General features: G+C 39.1%; 1 protein-coding gene across 1 annotated transcript in view; it reads right to left on the bottom strand.

The window, feature by feature from the left end:
• tex10 (testis expressed 10) overlaps window positions 1-18,279 on the bottom strand; it is a 29,447-nt gene extending 11,168 nt beyond the window's left edge. The window contains exons 1-12 of the mRNA XM_088327215.1: window positions 17,939-18,279; window positions 17,538-17,729; window positions 17,211-17,398; window positions 16,819-17,145; window positions 15,265-15,477; window positions 14,904-15,156; window positions 14,726-14,838; window positions 14,398-14,645; window positions 11,108-11,243; window positions 10,784-10,953; window positions 7,501-7,678; window positions 1,130-1,352 (exon numbers count right to left, since the gene is read on the bottom strand). Of these exons, the coding sequence (XP_088183341.1) occupies window positions 1,130-1,352; window positions 7,501-7,678; window positions 10,784-10,953; window positions 11,108-11,243; window positions 14,398-14,645; window positions 14,726-14,838; window positions 14,904-15,156; window positions 15,265-15,477; window positions 16,819-17,145; window positions 17,211-17,398; window positions 17,538-17,729 (2,241 nt within the window). The 5' untranslated portion in view covers window positions 17,939-18,279. The remainder of the gene's footprint in view (window positions 1-1,129; window positions 1,353-7,500; window positions 7,679-10,783; window positions 10,954-11,107; window positions 11,244-14,397; window positions 14,646-14,725; window positions 14,839-14,903; window positions 15,157-15,264; window positions 15,478-16,818; window positions 17,146-17,210; window positions 17,399-17,537; window positions 17,730-17,938) is intronic.
• Between the last annotated feature and the right edge of the window lie 128 nt (window positions 18,280-18,407).

The raw sequence follows: 18,407 nt of genomic DNA, 5'->3' as shown, positions 1-18,407 counted from the left end.
TCCATTGCCACTATAGCAACAAAAGTAATAACAGACAATTTATGCATTATTTACACTGACTCTTTTTTTATAATATTGCGCGATAGAAGATAATTTAGTTGTCGACATTGGTATAAAGTATTTGGATTTTGGCTTGACTCCCAGTGACTTTTGTTATGTACATATTTTTGTTTGTTTTTTTATACTTAAGTTTGCAATGTAGCTATTTGATGATGTAGTCCCGAAAATATTTGCACTGTGTATATCAAAACTATAAAATAACACAACGGGGACAGGCTCAATTGTTTTAATGATATTTCCAAACAAGGGTATCAGGATTGGTACCAATAAATACTAACCTGCAGAGGTAAGATCTTGGTCCAAGACTTCAACAACATGAAATTCAGGCCGGGTTAGGGCATAACAATCTTTAAGTCGGGCAGGGCTTTGCTCTAGCTGATTTTTTGGGCGGGAATTATCCACTTGTCATGTTGTATAGAGTATGTTTCTTTTTCTTAGTGAAAGATACAAGCAGCATGCAAGCTGCTTGGTGCGTGTGCCGCGCCGGGCAATTTTTCCATTTTCAAAGATGGCCAAAATCACCTTCCCTTTTCACGTATAAAATGTAAACATTCGGGTTTTACTTTAGGCTTGACCCCTCAAATCAAGTTAATTGGTCAGTGTTTGACTGGTTCTTGCTTTCATACCCGCAGGCCGGGTCAGGTTGGGCTGGATTTTTTAGGCCCGATCTTACTTGTACTACCCTGCTTGATACCAAAATTCCCAATATTGCCCACCGCTACTGCTTGTGCCATGCAAACAACTACAACAGTCAATAATTTCACAGAAAAGTCTCACCGAAATATAATACAACCCCGACCAAACTAAAATCCGGATAATACAGCAACTCACATTTTGTTAGTATAATCGTATTACTGTATTTTTTGTTTTTAATTACAATATTAATGTGTTTTCTAACTATAAACTGTGCACTTGGATGTTTTTGAAAGGAGGGGAGCTTATTGATTAGTTTTTAATTATATTTATATCGGTTAAACACACTCGTTACACGTGCAATGCGAGCTATGAGCACGATCCTGGAGCAAGTTAAGCTTGTATGAAGAAGTAACACTGTATTTGCATTACATACTTCTGCCACATCCCAATGGTGCTTAAAGTGGTCCAGCGGTGTGCGGTGAAGCCTCAGCTGCAACAAGGGGGAAATGGGCAGTGCCCGGGCGCTGCTGGAGTCCTGCAGGGAGGCAAGCTGCTCGTGTGAAAAGCCAGTCAGGGTGGAGAACAGGAAGCTGAAGTAGTCTGTGTCCTGTAGGGCAGCCTCCTGGCTCCCAACTGACCATCCACTCAGAGAGGACCTGGAAGACAAAGCTACTTCAAGATACGAGTAAAGTAATCCGTCGCTGTTTCCGATATTACTTTTTGCGGGTTCCATACTTTGCATATTTTCATTGTGCATTGTGCTAGGCATTCTGATTAGCTGAACAGTCACCCTGCCCCTTTTCTGCCTTTATGTAAATAACGTTGCAGTTTTACACATACGTACAACACCTTGACCAACCTTTACTGAAATAGTATTCAAAGTCAAGTTTCTTTAAAAGCCATCATGTCAATAAATCACTCTAGGTCAGGGGTTTCCAAACTTTTCAGAAAGCGGGGCTGAGCATGTGCGAGGGCCGGCTATTTAGCCTGGCATCCTTTTGAACAGCCTTCAATAAATTCACCCTCCGTGAAGGGTTTGCAGTACTTGGCAATCACTGTGACATCGCAGCTCGCCTTTGTAGCATTTTCATTTGACACGCAGGGTCTCATGAAAAAGGGCTTCTGTAGCATTAAAACAGCTTCCAGTTCCTTCACCTTTTCACAGTGGTAGTTTCCAGTTAGCTTTTTGTAGTCAGCATTTCTTGTCTGGCAGTGCCTCTTGATATAATAATCTCTGAGAACAACCACAGTCTCTAGTCAAACTAATTAATACTGCCTGCCAAACAAAACTGGCAAATATACAAGGTGTTCCAAAAGTCTGGGGCACATTTTGACATTGAATATCTCGGAAACCCCTTAACGTTCCTGAAAAAATCGCCTAAAATCCCAATCCGAGACATACCCAAAGTAAATTGAATGCTCTTTAACCATTTGGAAAAAAAAGGACGGTTTTGTCCCCAACTGAAATCATCACTGCAAGTGCTGCTAACATTGAGTAATCTGAGTTGGAACACACAGAAATAGAAGGTTTTTATTCTTGCCTGAAACTAAAACTGCATATGAGTGTAGCATTGGCATCTTAGCTGGAAAACAGGTGAGGCAATAGCTTGAAGCCTTATTTGGTACCTTGTCAAAATTGTTTAGAATCTGAAAAAATACATTGTCTTTAACCCATTATTCAAAGAGTAGGTTTAGGCGTTTCCAAAAGTGGCCATTTGGAGATGACCAGTTTACAACACGAAAACCTTTGCAAATGTGTATTTTGCATTGGCCAATTTCTTTAGACATTGTAAAAGAGTTTGAATTGTTTGACTTCTCTGTGCAGGTGTCACTCAATGATAGTTCACACTTGCACGTAAAAATGAATTAAGAACTGCGTACCACACGTTAATTGTCAGCTCAGATTTGAATAAACCCCAGGAAAAAAAGCATAAAACTATGTTGGGATGTCATTGGCTAACCGATGTGTCAATCATCATTTGAATCAGTTACTACTGGCTGAAGACATTTGGCGCTATAGGAGGCGATCTCTAATCGAACAAGCCTGTGTGGGTTAATAATAATAATAATAATAATTTCCTTGTATTGTCATTCTGTGTAACAATGTACACAGAACGAAATGTCGATTGCACCTGACCCGTTGTAGCGAGCCGATGCAGCCGCAGCCAACAGAGGGCGCCGCCGACCACTTTTTAAGTCTTAGGAATGACTCGGCCGGGGCGCGAACCCGAACCTCCCAGTCTCAAAGCGGGCGCCATGCGGGCTGTGGACCGAGAAAAAAGGCCTAGAGTGGTCTCAATCAAAAGTTGAAAGGCCAACGACCATTTTGGGAACAGTTTTATGAGTCTGTTCATTTTAAAAGGGAGTTTTGGAGCAAAGGAATAGATTTTGGAGCAAAGCAAAAAACGCTCTTAGGCGGATTTTTTTAATGTCGGCATTATAGTCTGCTTTAAAGTAAATATTTTACACGTTTAGATGTCATTCCTGGTTGTAACAAAGCCTCGTTTGCGGATATCCAATAAACTTGATGACGGCCAGGGTATGTAATTAGTGAGTTACGCCGGCTTTATAGTTTTCGGGTATATTTTTTGAGACTGATTGGTTTCTGTAAGGAATATATTTTCAAATGGTCATCATATCTTGAATCCCAAGAGTTTAAGCTTTCCAATGGTATGTGGCATGGTGTATTTGAGTGACTACTGACATCATAAAGACACGTATTTGTTTATCAAAAGCCCAGCGGAACATTAAGGGGTTAAGGATATAAAAACACTTCAGGTCAGTTCTGCAAGCTTGTTATCTCACTCAGATTTTACATGGAATGTTCAAAGATGTTCAATGTGAGCACCATTAGTCACATGACATACATCAAGCAAGATTTTGCAAATTCAAGCTCACAAAAGCTTTTTCTGGTTGAATGAACAGCATTAATGAGTCTGAAAAAGAAATTAAAAAAAAAAAAATCAAGAGCCTAAGCTTTAAAATGGCACAACTTTATCTAACTTACTAATCATAGTTGAGATGTGGGGAATTCAAATTGGCCCAATACTTTTTGACCACCCTGTATAACAGTGTCTGAAAAAAAATACTAATCGCAAAAAAAAAACATTGTTGCAAATTATTAAGGATTGCTAATCATAATATATAACAGAACAACACTTTAAAATTAAGTTTATATAAATATACTTATAACATTCATTGCATGTATATGACATGGCTGTTTTCCATCTGCCATCAGTATGTACCTGGATTTACACATCTTCAATTATGCAATGTTTGCGTTGCGTCATCTGCTACAAGCCACGTGAACTCTTCTTTCCACGATGCTTTTAATGTACGTTTACGTTTTGTAGCGTCATCAATTGTGTTAGCTTCTTTTGAATATTTCTTCTGCGGCTGAGGTTTTGGTTTGATTCCTAACCACCTGTCCATTTTTCTTGAGTTCTCTGCCCGTCTACTTTGGAAAATGATATGCAAATCGGAAGAGACCGGAAGCACAAAGGCTTCCGATTGGCTGCAGAGTATGCAAAATGCCAAACGAACCGAAGTTTCCAGACTGAATGAAGATTTCAAAATCAGAATAAAGCAAACGTTTGATTTGAAAGAAAAAAAATAAAAAATAAAATAAAAAAAGATTTTTCTTTCCTTGAAAAAGTTGTCGGCCACAGGGGCAGGGACGTTTTGTAAGTTGTACGCCCGACGTAAAAGATGCACGCCCCGGGCGTCCGGACAGACGCTATTTCAGGCACTGTGTATAATGATAATATATTGTCATATTAATAACTATTTTTTGCCTAAATCCGTATCTCATAAAAAGCTGCTGTATCTACTCAAATGCCAAAGTCGATCAACCGATTGGTTTTCCTACATACCCAATCAATAGTGCAATACAGTAGCAAGATTATTTTTAAAATCATAATTTGACAGTTCAGAAATTATTCGAAAAACAACAAAAACAAACATTTACAAAGTCAATACTTTGATGTGCTAAACGAACGCTTAATCCTGTAAATTGGGTTTGTTTTTTGGTTTCAATGCTTTATAGAGTAAATTAAAAAATAATTAAATACGCCAGGTTTTGACTATAGTGAGATCTTTTTGGAACAACACCCCTGTGAAAAACAAGGGATTACTGTCATATTGGGAGTTGTTGGGCTCCTTGACTTGAGATTAAAAAGAAAAATAAAGATATGATAGTAATCTTGAAATGTCAGATGAAGGAGTATCAATAGCAAAACGGCGAGTACAACCGTTTGCCGCATTCCAAACTCCCACAAATAGGGATTCTTTGTATCTGAGACAATCACTTGACTGGGAAGGAGAATGCTGACCCACTGACACAGCAAATGAATCCAATTGTGAGAGTTGGTATAGTGCACTACTGCCATCTAAAGGGAGCTATGTACAACTTCTTATGTTATTTACTATGCATTTACCAGTTTTAGTTATAGTAGGGTGCATTCTACTGCAAGTATAAATTTCCATTAAATCTTTGTGGAAAATTTGTGGAAACGCTTATCCCTGTGTTATTTAAAAGTCATTGTTTAAGGCAGGGGTCTCCATCGTGGTGCCCACCGGCAACGGGGTGCCCCCCCCCCAAGGACAGCTGAAGTCCCCGCTGACCTGTCCATAAAATAGCTCACCAGTGTTGGGTCATTTTCTAGTAAAATGTTTTTTAATGGTTAACCAAATCCATTCAACCCTACTTACAATAATTAACCTGTAACATTGTAATGACATTACAATTGCACTCACCTTGGCTTCTTAGTTTGTGTCCCTTTGTTTAATTCCATAAATGCTATAGATTTCATAATGCTCATGGCCAACATAGCAAATAGCTGGATAACTCTGTGTAGGCTTTTCTTATAATCTATTTTTTTAAGATATAAAATGCAATGCAATAAAAGACATCTAAAGTAGGCCTATTGCATCGAGTGTTTCAATGCAAATTATCTGATTTAGTGTTTAAAAATTGAGATATTACTTTGCTATTACTCTTGATTAAAGTTTTTATTTGCAAACGAATATATTTGTATATTTTGTGTGTTTCAAAACCCTTTGGATGACATTTTCCTTTTACAAACAGATAAACAATGAAATCCAACTTGTGCAAGTAAATGCAAAAGAGAAAAAATTATTGGCTTGTTTTATCTATTTTCCTCATGTATTGCAGAGGTAGATTTAGATTTAAGTTATTGGACCCCTTGCAGAAGTTCCACAGACTGTAACTAGGCGAAGACAACAGGCATTACATAATGAAGAAAAACAAAAAAACAAAATTATTGAACAAACAGAAATGGCAGTGGGACAATGACGGCAGTCTAATGGGATGGGTCAGCGGGGCCTGTTATTGAGAAGGGTGAAGGCAGAGGGGATCAGGCTTTTCCTTCTGTGTGCCGTCCTAAAACTTATGCTCATCCACTAATATTGCAGTTTCTGAAATAATGTCTGTCCGGACGCCCAGGGTGTGCATCTTTTACGTCGGGCGTACAACTTACAAAACGTCTCTGCCCAGGTGACCGACAACTTTTTCAAGAAAAAAAAAAAACAAACTTTAGTTTGTTTGTTTTTTTTAACAAATAAAACATTTTATTCCGATTTCGAAATCTTCGTTCGTTTTGTAAATTTCGGAATTTCGGTTCCTTTGGCAATTTGCATACTCGGCAGCCGATCAGAAGCCTGCATCGAATAACTTTGTGCTTCCGGACTTCCCCGAGCGTTATAAGGTCGCGCATTTGCATATCATTTTCCAAAGTAGATGCACAGAGAACACAAGAAATTGGTTAAGTGGTTAGGAATTGTTAAGATTTGTCAATTTAATAGTGCTCTTACTCGTGGTATTGCAATAAGACGTTTTTCATTGTGTGGCGTCATTACGCATGCACCGTTTTTCGTTTTGCAAATTGTTGATTGCCATGTTGTATTGAATGGAGCCGTGTTCTTGTTGTGCTTGCTGTTGAGGGAAAAAAATGCTTAAAGGCTGAACCACAATGACATGCATATCTTCTCACGCACGAGGAAACTGCACACTCTGACATATCCTTACCAGGAATCAAGCCAAAACCTCAGCCCTAGAAAAAAGATTCAAAGGAAGCTAACAAAGTTTATAATGCTACCAAAAGTAAAAGTACATTTAAAGTATCGTGGAAAGAGGAGTTAACTAGGATTGTAGCAGACGAAGCAACGCAAACATTGGATGAATGAAGAGGAGTAAATATAGGTATATAGTGATGGCAGATGGAAAACATGCAATGAATGTTATAAGTAGATTTATAATAAACTTAATTTTAAAGTGTTGTTCTGTTATATATTCTGATTATCAATCCTTAATACTTTGCAACAATGTTTTTTTTTTTTTTTTTAGATGAGTCGTCTCATTGTGTTTCAAGTTGTGAAAAATGGGGCAGGCAACTTTATGACTGGGCAGGCAACTTTTCAGAGTTGTCTGCCCTGGTGTCCGCTAACTTTTTGTCATGAGTTTCAGACACTGAGTATTGGTGTAGTGGGTGAGTGATATCTTGGACTATTGTGGTTGACAGTCAGATAATGGAACTGTTATCTGATTTAAAACTATTGGCATGTGCAAACAAATTAAATGCATCAATAAGCTATTTTTTTCTCACACCTGGCCCCTGTGCAAATGTTTTTAAACCAATATGGGCCGCGACTCGAAACGTTTTCCCACCCCTGCCAATATCAGTTGTGTTTGCAAATACTTCTTTGAATCTTTTTAGAATGAATGACTCGTTGGAGGCAATTAGGTCACGTTCTAACACCTTTTATCTCTGACGGTGTGTACCTCACCTCAGGTGTATGATGCGAATGAGGGAGGCGGCGAGTCTGGCGGAGATTCGGCCGGTGTTGCAGCAAAAGCTCAGGTTGGCCAGTAGGGCTTGGGGCATCTTTGGGAGGAAGTAGAGCAGCTGCACCATTCGTTGCTGGCACTCTGACGGCAGAAGAACCACAGCGCCTTCCTGTGGATCTTTGGAGATGACGTAGAGACACACAAAGACGTCACGCCAAGCGGCATCATGAGCGACACTGAAGACAATTGTTACAATACCAGGAAAACCAAAGATAGTGTGTGGCGCAAATTGCGTGTGCGTGTGTGGGGTCAGTCTTACACTGACGCACATGCTGATGTCAGAAGCCGGCACACAAAAGAAGCGTTGTGATGGCGAATCGCCGGCAGTCCCTAGCAGAACACTGGGAAGGACCCCCTCGGGGTTTTTTCCTCCTCCCTCCTTCCTCGTCACAAAAAAAAAACGCGCTATCTCACCGTCCTGATCTTTTGGAGCATCTGGCCTGGCCCAATTTTGCCAGGGCACCTCCTAGAGTCATTCATTTTGGTTTTGTCAACATTATTGCATAACCAGTCAGGAGTTTGTCTCAAAACCTTAGTTGCTCCTTAGTAATTACTAGAAAAAAATGTTTTAACCAACTCAAGGAAGATGTTTAGCCTCTTAGGCATGTTTCTGCCAATTTGGTTTGGGAAAGGTCCCTAATCAAGGGACCCAACACAATAGTTGAATTTTCCTGTAGATACAGTGCAAATAAGGTTAGGCATTTCTGTGATCTAATCGCTAGATTGTCTTTAGATGATCAGAGTAGTTTTTCTTTACCAGCGCAAATATGTTCTGACATATTGAGATGATTCGATTTTACGTTAGAGTTGACACTATAAATAACAGTATCAATAACAGCTTGAGACTTTGCACTTTTTGGTGTGATTGTAAATACCCAATTTGTGCCAATCACGACAATGAAGCAAATTAATTCAATTTTAAAAATCGACAATGTACAATTTGCCAAAACGGGGAACTAAGGTTAGGTCTTCAATGCTTAATTATGAATAATCCAAAATCAATCATTAATTATTTGTTTGTTTATCAGTTTTATTTTGAACCAGATATTTAAGAGTTAACTTAGTGATAAAGCATATTCTATATCGGTTATTGTGTCTTTGTGCATCATTCGGCATAAGTTTTTCCAAACAAAAACGGTTACATTTATTTCATCTCTTTTATTTTTCATTTTTTTCCCCATATTCTTGTCTGGTTCTTGTTTACTGTATTTAGTGTCATAAGACATTTGATTTCAGCAATTGCATCACCCCTCTGTCACTTCATCTCCATTTAACATGAGAGAAAAGTGTTAACCTTTTTTGAATTATCATATATACATGTGATTTTATTGACAATAGATATCGATGTTTACTTGCCTTGTTGCTCAACCTTAAGTTAAATCATTTTACTTTTGTCCCAAATGTATGTATTGCCCTTTTAAATATGACGTTACGTTGGCTTCCCTGTCAGGATGCGGACGGCAAGAGAATGAGGATTTGAGTTGAATACAACCATGACTTTTTACGATGGGGATGTATTGCTGTGCGAATCGGCAAAGATCAAAACTCGATTTTGCAATTTATCGTATCACTTTTGACGAAGACAGCAATGTTTATCTGTAATTAAACTGGCATCAAAGTATTTATGGATTTGCAGCAAGCATTTTTTACAAGGTAAAGTTTGATGTATTTCTGAGCAAGTTTATGTTAAGTAGGTACGAGCCACATCAGACACTCAATATAGCTACAAAGTTAGCTAGTGCTAACTAGCTAACGTTAGTGTCTTACTGTTGCCATTTCTTACTATGTAAACGAGCAGTTTTTAATTGCGATTACTCAGCTATTCAGAACAGTAATCTCCTTAATAACACATGTATTGAAACCTGTTTTGTACTTTATCAAAAAGTGAATTACGCCGAAATGAATTGTCAAAATATCAAACAGATAAAGCGTCATTTGCCAAAGTAAACATTTTCAATTTCACCTAAAGTGATTTCTATACAATGTGCAAATGCTTTTAATGTTCTACTACATTCCCCAAAAATGTAGATACAAAGTCGTTTTAGTAACGTTTCACGCCGGGGGAGCATTTTCCAGCACAACACCGCGCAGCAACGCGTACCACCAATTAAGAACTGGTAAGCAGTCCTTTTATAAGCTTTTAGGTCAGCGTCGGTTTATGGGGATACTCCATTTACAATATAGCGGTACAGATGGTGTGGACTGAAGTCAGGAAGACTGGACGATTTGTTTAGATCTGTAAATATGTCAGAAGGAAGACAGTATGGGTTGGTAGCTAGCCCTGCTAATGCTATGATCAGTTTTTCTTGATACCGCATAATAATGTTGAGGAATGGGTACTACAATAATTAGTGTATGAAACATCTTTTTGTTGAGTCATTGTTTTTGTCCTGTTTTTATTTCAATTTTCAAAATAAAGTTTTCATTCATTTGTTCATTCTTTCATGTGCTTTTTGACAAGGTGAGCCACCTCATCAGACAGATGCACGATATTCATTTGACTAGTCATTGCCATGGTATAGCTTTTCTGTTGTTGTCTACCGTTTATTGGCCTCACTGACTGTTTACTACACTCCGTCATGTTGTCGTCACGTGGTTAGGTCACGTGTGTGCAAATGGGTCATTGATAGATAGATAGATAGATAGATAGATAGATACTTTATTCATCCCCTAAGGGAAATTCACATTTCCAGCAGCATCCCTAAGCTGAGAACAGTACAATAATAAAGCCAAAAGAATACAATATACAAATACCCAGTGTGACGTGCAAATGCCCACTTTAGCATGTTATATAGAGTAACCAGATATACACCTACTGTAAGACAGCAAATATAATATATTATTATATAATAGATTATAATTATAATTGCCTGTACTTCCACTAGACAGCAGCAAAGGGCTAGTTTTGACAAACTAAACTTCACCTCAGTTCATTTTTGGGTACCAGAAGTACTGTTTTGTTGCTCAATAATGGAAGAAAGGAAAACTGTCCGTCAAACTCTGAACCCTATTACAAGGGTAAACTCTGTATGATCATCCTTACAGTAAATAATTGTTTGTCATGATGATGGATGCAGTTGTATTCATCTCCTTTACCATTGCAAACAAGTAGAAAGTGTTTCTAATTCTAAACCATAACTTAATATAGGGTGATGCACAACTATTTCACCTATTTCTTCTTTAAAAAACAGAAAATGTACGGATTGATTTTAATGCGAGTACCATAAAGTTTGCAGGAATGCGTCTGGAGACTGCCGAGAAGGTCTTTGTTGCCTCTGGAAGCTGCGGCCTGGATGGACTGGATGAGCAGAGCGGACAATGCCGGATTACGATGGCCCAGTTGGGACAACTGCACAGGGAGAAATGCCAGCCACCGACTAAGCACTTTGCTCCTTCAGAGGGAAAAGCAAAAAAGGTGTTTGACTTCCACTTACATCATTTAACAATGAGATGACCCAAACATCCTCGTTAGGCTGTTTTCAAAATCAAATCATTGTGTTAAAGTTTACTTAAGAATCCAACATTTTTGTAGTGGTTTTGACTTACTTTGTAAGATGTGGCTGCCCATGTTCCTGCAAGTAGATCTTGCTGTAGAAAGACAGCAAAAGAGATCTAGACTGTAGCGTCAGCTGCCTCTGCTGATAGTACGTGTATACTGCTGCCAACAGGTCTTCTGTCACCGCTGCAACACAACAGTAACAAGTTCAGAGGTAAGTTTTTTGGTCCTAAACCGAAAATTCAAATTATGTCGAGGTGGGGATGGGCTTCTCTCTCGCCTACTTTTTTTTTCAATTACCCACTCATCATTTGCTATATTTTCTTTTCTTTTTGGGAAATCCGCACAGCTCAACATACATGACCTGCGGCATGTGCGCCTGGTGGCACTTTCTAACAGAGAGGTGGGCGTTCCGCAGGGCGGAATCAGCCAAAATCACCCTTCCTTCCTCCTTCAGAGACGTCACAGAAAAAAATAAAATTCAGGTTTGCTTCAGACTCGATCCCTCAAATTAAGTGAATTGGTCCGGCTACTGCTGGTTCGGGCATTGTTTGCCGAAGTACTCATGGATGCTAACGCTGTAGCATATATCGCAATTTAAAAATTACTGTTATCATCTTGGTACTTTTGTTTCATGAAACCGTAGCATTTTTTCTACCTGGACCAGGAATACTGTGGCACAGAAACTTCCAGCAGAATCTAATGAAAAGAATGCATTGTTAAAGCTTGGGTTAACGTGCCTGCCGGAGCTTTTGGAAAGAGACTAGAAGTGACTCTGAAAAGGAAGGAAGTGAAACTTTTAATGGAGATTTAGCGAAGCTGTTCCAGACAGAAACAGAGGGCGATGAATTTGACGGTTTTGTTTGATATGGATTACCAGTAAAAAATGTGAGCACCAAATCTTGTTTTTTTTCCCAAAAAAATTATTTGTGTGTTTTACTTTGTTATCAATACTTGAATAAACCACAAGGAAAGTTTTAATTCAGTTGTATTTTTAAATAAGCACACTTGTATGCTTGTCTGTGTTGTAACAGCACCCCATTGTGCTATGCCCACTGTGTAGTGTTAGATACAGAAATAGAACAAGCTTCATAGATTATGCCTTATAACACGGTGTGCCCCTAGTATCGTGAAAATACGGTCATAATTAAGTTCAATATGAATGACGAAAAAATAAAGAACTGCATGAAAAAAAAAAAAAAACACTGAAAAATTTGCCAAATTTGGACTCCTTTTAATGATAAGGATTGTCCCAAAGCAGACTGTGTTCAAATTTCCATTGACTGCTGATCTTTTGCTTGGTTTTTTACTTATTTAAACAAATCCGTTTCTAAATTGGTTCAAATAGAATTGTTAAGTTATTTTCATTTGACTTTTATCATTTATCTATAGCTCTGAAGAGTTAATATTTTTATCCACCTATCTATATCTTTATATATACAGGGAGTGCAGAATTATTGGGCAAATGAGTATTTTGACCACATCATCCTCTTTATGCATGTTGTCTTACTCCAAGCTGTATAGGCTCGAAAGCCTACTACCAATTAAGCATATCAGGTGATGTGCATCTCTGTAATGAGAAGGGGTGTGGTCTAATGACATCAACACCCTATATCAGGTGTGCATAATTATTAGGCAACTTCCTTTCCTTTGGCAAAATGGGTCAGAAGAGGGACTTGACAGGCTCTGAAAAGTCAAAAATAGTGAGACATCTTGCAGAGGGATGCAGCACTCTTAAAATTGCCAAGCTTCTGAAGCGTGATCATCGAACAATCAAGCGTTACATTCAAAATAGTCAACAGGGTCGCAAGAAGCGTGTAGAAAAACCAAGGCGCAAAATAACTGCCCGTGAACTGAGAAAAGTCAAGCGTACAGCTGCCAAGATGCCACTTGCCACCAGTTTTGCCATATTTCAGAGCTGCAACATCACTGGAGTGCCCAAAAGCACAAGGTGTGCAATACTCAGAGACATGGCCAAGGTAAGAAAGGCTGAAAAACAACCACCACTGAACAAGACACACAAGCTGAAACGTCAAGACTGGGCCAAGAAAAATCTCAAAACGGATTTTTCTAAGGTTTTATGGACTGATGAAATGAGAGTGAGTCTTGATGGGCCAGATGGATGGGCCCGTGGCTGGATCGGTAAAGGGCAGAGAGCTCCAGTCCGCCTCAGACGCCAGCAAGGTGGAGGTGGGGTACTGGTATGGGCTGGTATCATCAAAGATGAGCTTGTGGGGCCTTTTCGGGTTGAGGATGGACTCAAGCTCAACTCCCAGTCCTACTGCCAGTTTCTGGAAGACACCTTCTTCAAGCAGTGGTACAGGAAGAAGTCCGCATCCTTCAAGAAAAACATGATTTTCATGCAGGACACCGCTCCATCACACGCATCCAAGTACTCCACAGCGTGGCTGGCAAGAAAGGGTCTAAAAGAAGAAAAACTAATGACATGGCCTCCTTGTTCACCTGATCTGAACCCCATAGAGAACCTGTGGTCCCTCATCAAATGTGAGATTTACAAGGAGGGAAAACAGTACACCTCTCTGAACAGTGTCTGGGAGGCTGTGGTTGCTGCTGCACGCAATGTTGATCGTGAACAGATCAAAGCACTGACAGAATCCATGAATGGCAGGCTTTTGAGTGTCCTTGCAAAGAAAGGTGGCTATATTGGTCACTGATTGGTTTTTGTTTTGTTTTTGAATGTCAGAAATGTATATTTGTGAATGTTGAGCTGTTATATTGGTTTCCCTGATGAAAATAAATAATTGAAATGGGTATACATTTGTTTTTTGTTAAGTTGCCTAATAATTATGCACAGTAATAGTCACCTGCACACACAGCTATCCTCCTAAAATAGCTAAAACTAAAAAATCCCCACTCCAACTTCCAAAATATTCAGCTTTGATATTAATGAGACTTTTGGGTTCATTAAGAACATGGTTGTTGTTCAAAAATAAAATTAATCCTCAAAAATACAACTTGCCTAATAATTCTGCACTCCCTGTATATATCTATAAATATATATCTATATCTTTATATATATATATATATATATATATATATATATATATATATATATATATATATATATCTATATCTTTATATATATATATATATATTACATATAAATAAATCAGGGGTCGGCAACCTATGACATGCGTGCCAGCACTGAGCAAAAATGTTTTTTGGGACGAACATGATTTATTTCTTAATATTGGCTGCGGATGTTATCTCCCCAAAAAAAAAATGATTCACCTGTTGTAGCCGCTGAGCGACACAGTCCAATTGGACAGAAGGCCGATCTAACTTAAAGATTTATTTTTCACTCATAAGTAAGACTCACCTTTGCTCTTTTGGGTGAGCACCATCTTACATACAGTCCCGAGCAGCATGTGCAGCTGTCGGTAGCTGAGCTTGACTTCGCCGCCAAGCGTGTCTCGCAAAAAGGCCGTCAAAGGCGTCAGCCAGTCGCGGTCCGCTTCTCGGCCGGCCCCCTGCCTCTGGCTCAGCGACACCATAACCTGGCAAAGTGTGATGTTGAGCGCCAAAGGCTCTACGGTCACGTCGGGGACAACTGCGGTCGGCTTGACCCTGCAGGATACAGAATTAAGCCAATGGAATCAATCATTTTTTATTATTGCAGGAAAAATAAGTGGAAACAAATCCCTCACCTCCTGTTATTGACTTTCTTTCTAAGTCTGGGGGTGTCTGAAAGACTATAAGGAAAGTTTTTCATAAAGTGCTGCTTAAACTCTTCCAAGTATTCTTTGCGGAACCACGCATCCTAGAAGAAAATATATATGTATTTTTTTTCATCCGTACAGAGCTTTTGTGCTATCCTGATCTCACCAGCGCATCCTGATGCTCCGGCTGCGGGGCCAGCTTTCGAAGCAACTGTAAAATGGACAAAACCTGGAACATTACGGACATGGCGTCCGGGCTAAGCAGGTGACCGGCTTCGGAGTGGTTCCCGGGAGCGTCGCTGGTGTTGGCCTCCACCCACACTTCCAGCAAAAGTGGGACCAGGGTCGATGCAAAGGTCTGGACGGCCTCTGCTGACTCCAAACCTTCACACGTTTCCCTACTATGATTCAAATCCGGTCTGTAAAAAGTTCACCACAAATAAATTATGTTAACAGACACATACAAAACAGGATGAATATATCAATGTTGACATTACATTATTTCTGTTTCCATCAGATCTACTTACCTGAGTTTATAGGATGAAAGCGTGCTTGGTTTGCTTCCAGAGTGCTCATATACATGAACTCCAGTTTTGCAGTTGACAAGTTCTTCCCAAGTAATGTTTACAGGCGAAATTCTGCTTTGGACCCTTGAGCCAAACACTCCCTCAGATGGGGCCGACACGTCACCTTCCTTCACTGGTCTTTCCTCAACTACTGCCTGGAGAAAGCGGCCAAGCCTAGAACCGCCATTTGCAAAGTTAGCAACAAAAACTATTGCAGTAGAACAATCCCAACTACACAGTTGTAAGATCAATTCTAAATGTAAATGGTTTGCATTTGTAAAGCAATTTTCAAGTAAAAAAAGACCTCTCAAAGCGCTTCACACTAACCCATTCACACTCACTCACATTCCATTAGCAGTGTCAGGCGTGCAAGGCAACTACTTAATTATTCGAGGGCATTAGGGATTCAGTGTCTTGCCCAAGGACCCTTCGACATGTAACACAGAGAAGCCGGGAATCGAACCTGCGACCTCCTGAGCTAGTGCCATCCCATTTTAGGCAGGCCACAATGGCATTCATGAGCAAACCCAAAAACTTGATTGCCCAGCCCTAATTTGATTAACGCATCGTTAAAAAAATTGACGGTTTGCTACTTACTAAAATTGAAGTTGTAATTCCGTTCAAATTATTTGTAGCAGGTGTTGATCAAACGACTACAGTTATTAACTAGTCCATTTTGACATTCAAGCATGTCAAAAGCTATGAGTAGCTTATTTTCAACGTTAGCTAAGAGAGGTACCTTTGAGTTAAAACATTTTAAAATCGTGAATAGTGTCCAAGTACTGTACACATTGATTACTTTTTAATAAAAAGTGTTCTTAAAACAAAATTGCATTGGGTGAGGTTTATTGTTTGAGGTCAATTAAAATTGACTGACATGACAAAATACAGATTTTGTTTTGCATTTTTCATCATGTCCCGTCTTCAATATGTTCACAAGAAGACGCCTATTTGTCTCATGTTTTACATATTACACAATACACCATGTTAGAGAAAAGGATGGGGGAAAACAGGAAAAACAGTAAAATACATATTTTGATTCAAACAATGTGATCATTTCTAAATGGTCTAACAAATGATTATCAGAATGATACAAAACAAGGTAACTTAAATGATTGAGAGAAGAAACGTCCAACGTTATTTGGGGGCCGGGTCTCTTATAAGCATTTGGCTTCAACACACCTAATCTCTTTTTTTCTTTTCAGGTAATTTGTTTTGATTTTGTGATGTTTGTTGCAACATGATTTTTTTTTTTTAGAAAAAAAAAAAAAAAAAAATTCAAGAGGCAATCTCGAGCATCAATAACTTGTTTGCCTACCGCCAGATATAGAATTAATACTATTAAAGCCACAGGGTGACCGTATTAGTCTGCTAACAACTTTACTATAGGACAGCAACAGATATCTAAATAGAAAGAAAACATCTTTTGATTTCAGCTTTAAAAAGTGGGATCAAAAACACAGATATATTAAATATTGTTTATCTGAATTATTAAAAAAAAAAAACAGTCAGTACCTGAGGAGTACAGAAAGGCGCCACTGCTGGCTGGTAACTGTCCTGTTGGGGTTGACAGAGAGCGCCCATGTGCGTCCCTTGGCCTCCTGCTCCTTTTTTGCTCCTGCGTTGCTCTGTCTGTGAGATATTAACTCCAGGAAGTTGGTGAGTAGCACGGCGGGCCGAGCAGCAAGTAGAGCCGGGTAGTGATCCAACAGCACGTCCAGGACTTTCATAGCGTCTTCCTGGATGCTCAACTCAATGTGAGTCATGGCGCAACACAAATGGGCACTGAGGAGGGGGAAAAACGGAGCCACTCGTTCTGCAGGCACAGACTGGCAAATATACCTGTAATCATTACAAACTGTTAAAAAAATGATAAACGGTACTATGACGTTTTAATTGACTCCAACCTGAGCACGCGTGTGGCTGCCAGACGAACGTTGGCATCTTTGTCCGTGAATACAGCCGCCACCTCAGATACCAAACGTGACAGATGTTGCTCTAACAGGGAAGGATTCATTGACACCAGCGCTCTCAAGCCAATCAAGGCACCATGTTTCATATTGGCATTGTAATGGTGGAGCTGGGACAGCAAGTCCTGTGGTGAAGATCAAATATCGAAAATTCAAATACAACACTGTCAAAACATCAATTTACTGCTATCTGGGCACATGTAGATCATGATAATTGAATAGTGATTAGTAACTTTGGGGTATATGAGCCACTGTTGTCCTTACATTGATACCAAGCTGCCTGTTTGTAGTGGGACCACTTGTGTCGGTCTTCAGCTGTTCAGGTAGACAGATCCCTTTTGTTCGAAAGTTAGTATTGGTGGCATTGTCTGCTCTCGGCTTCTTTTTTCCCACTTTCAATTTCACCTTTTGGAAATCATCCTGCCTCTTCTTCTTCTTGGATTTCATTTTAGCCATCTGGAGGGGGAACATTGAAACTAATTTAAAGCAATTTGTACTTTAATGCAACAGTAAACAGAAAACTATGAAATATTGTGTCAATTGGAAATCATAATCAGAGAGTGACAGCGGCTCTATTTTCTCAGCTATGCAGCACTTTCTTCCTAGGCTAGCATTAGCAGGCTAACAGCATGAGCATCATTTCCAATTTGTATTCAATTACCTACCTTGGTTAAAGCTTTTCCCAATTCTTGTTTAACAAAAACAACAAGCTCTACGATATCGAAAGGCAAATTAAAGCACAAATGTTTTTATTATTGATAATTTTGTTTAATGTTTTTGCTTCTGTCTCGTGCAGTCTTTGGCTTGAACTAAAATGTATGCGTGTTTTTACACCGCGAGCGCCGTTGTAAAAAAAATGAAAAAGGCGGTGCTTAGGCGATAACGGGTTCATTTATCGTTTGTTTTCATTTGAATAAAACATGTATGTCTTTTTTAAATTCACATATTCACATAAAATAAATATATTGTATCAATATAAGTCATAAACGCCTGGAATATCAATGACACTCTAGTTTCGATCAACCCACGGTGTGTCCTGGTGAATTTTACCAGCATACTACACAGTCGTCCTCTTAAGTGCCTTGACAAAATTAATATAGTTTAAAATAACATTATTTTTAAACTTGAATGCAT

This window comes from Urocampus carinirostris, chromosome 2 (genome assembly GCF_059441175.1).
Source record: "Urocampus carinirostris isolate Australia breed hairy pipefish chromosome 2, RoL_Ucar_1.0, whole genome shotgun sequence".
In the NCBI taxonomy this organism is placed as follows: Eukaryota; Metazoa; Chordata; class Actinopteri; order Syngnathiformes; family Syngnathidae; genus Urocampus; species Urocampus carinirostris.
This window is presented reverse-complemented; position numbering and strand designations above follow the sequence as displayed.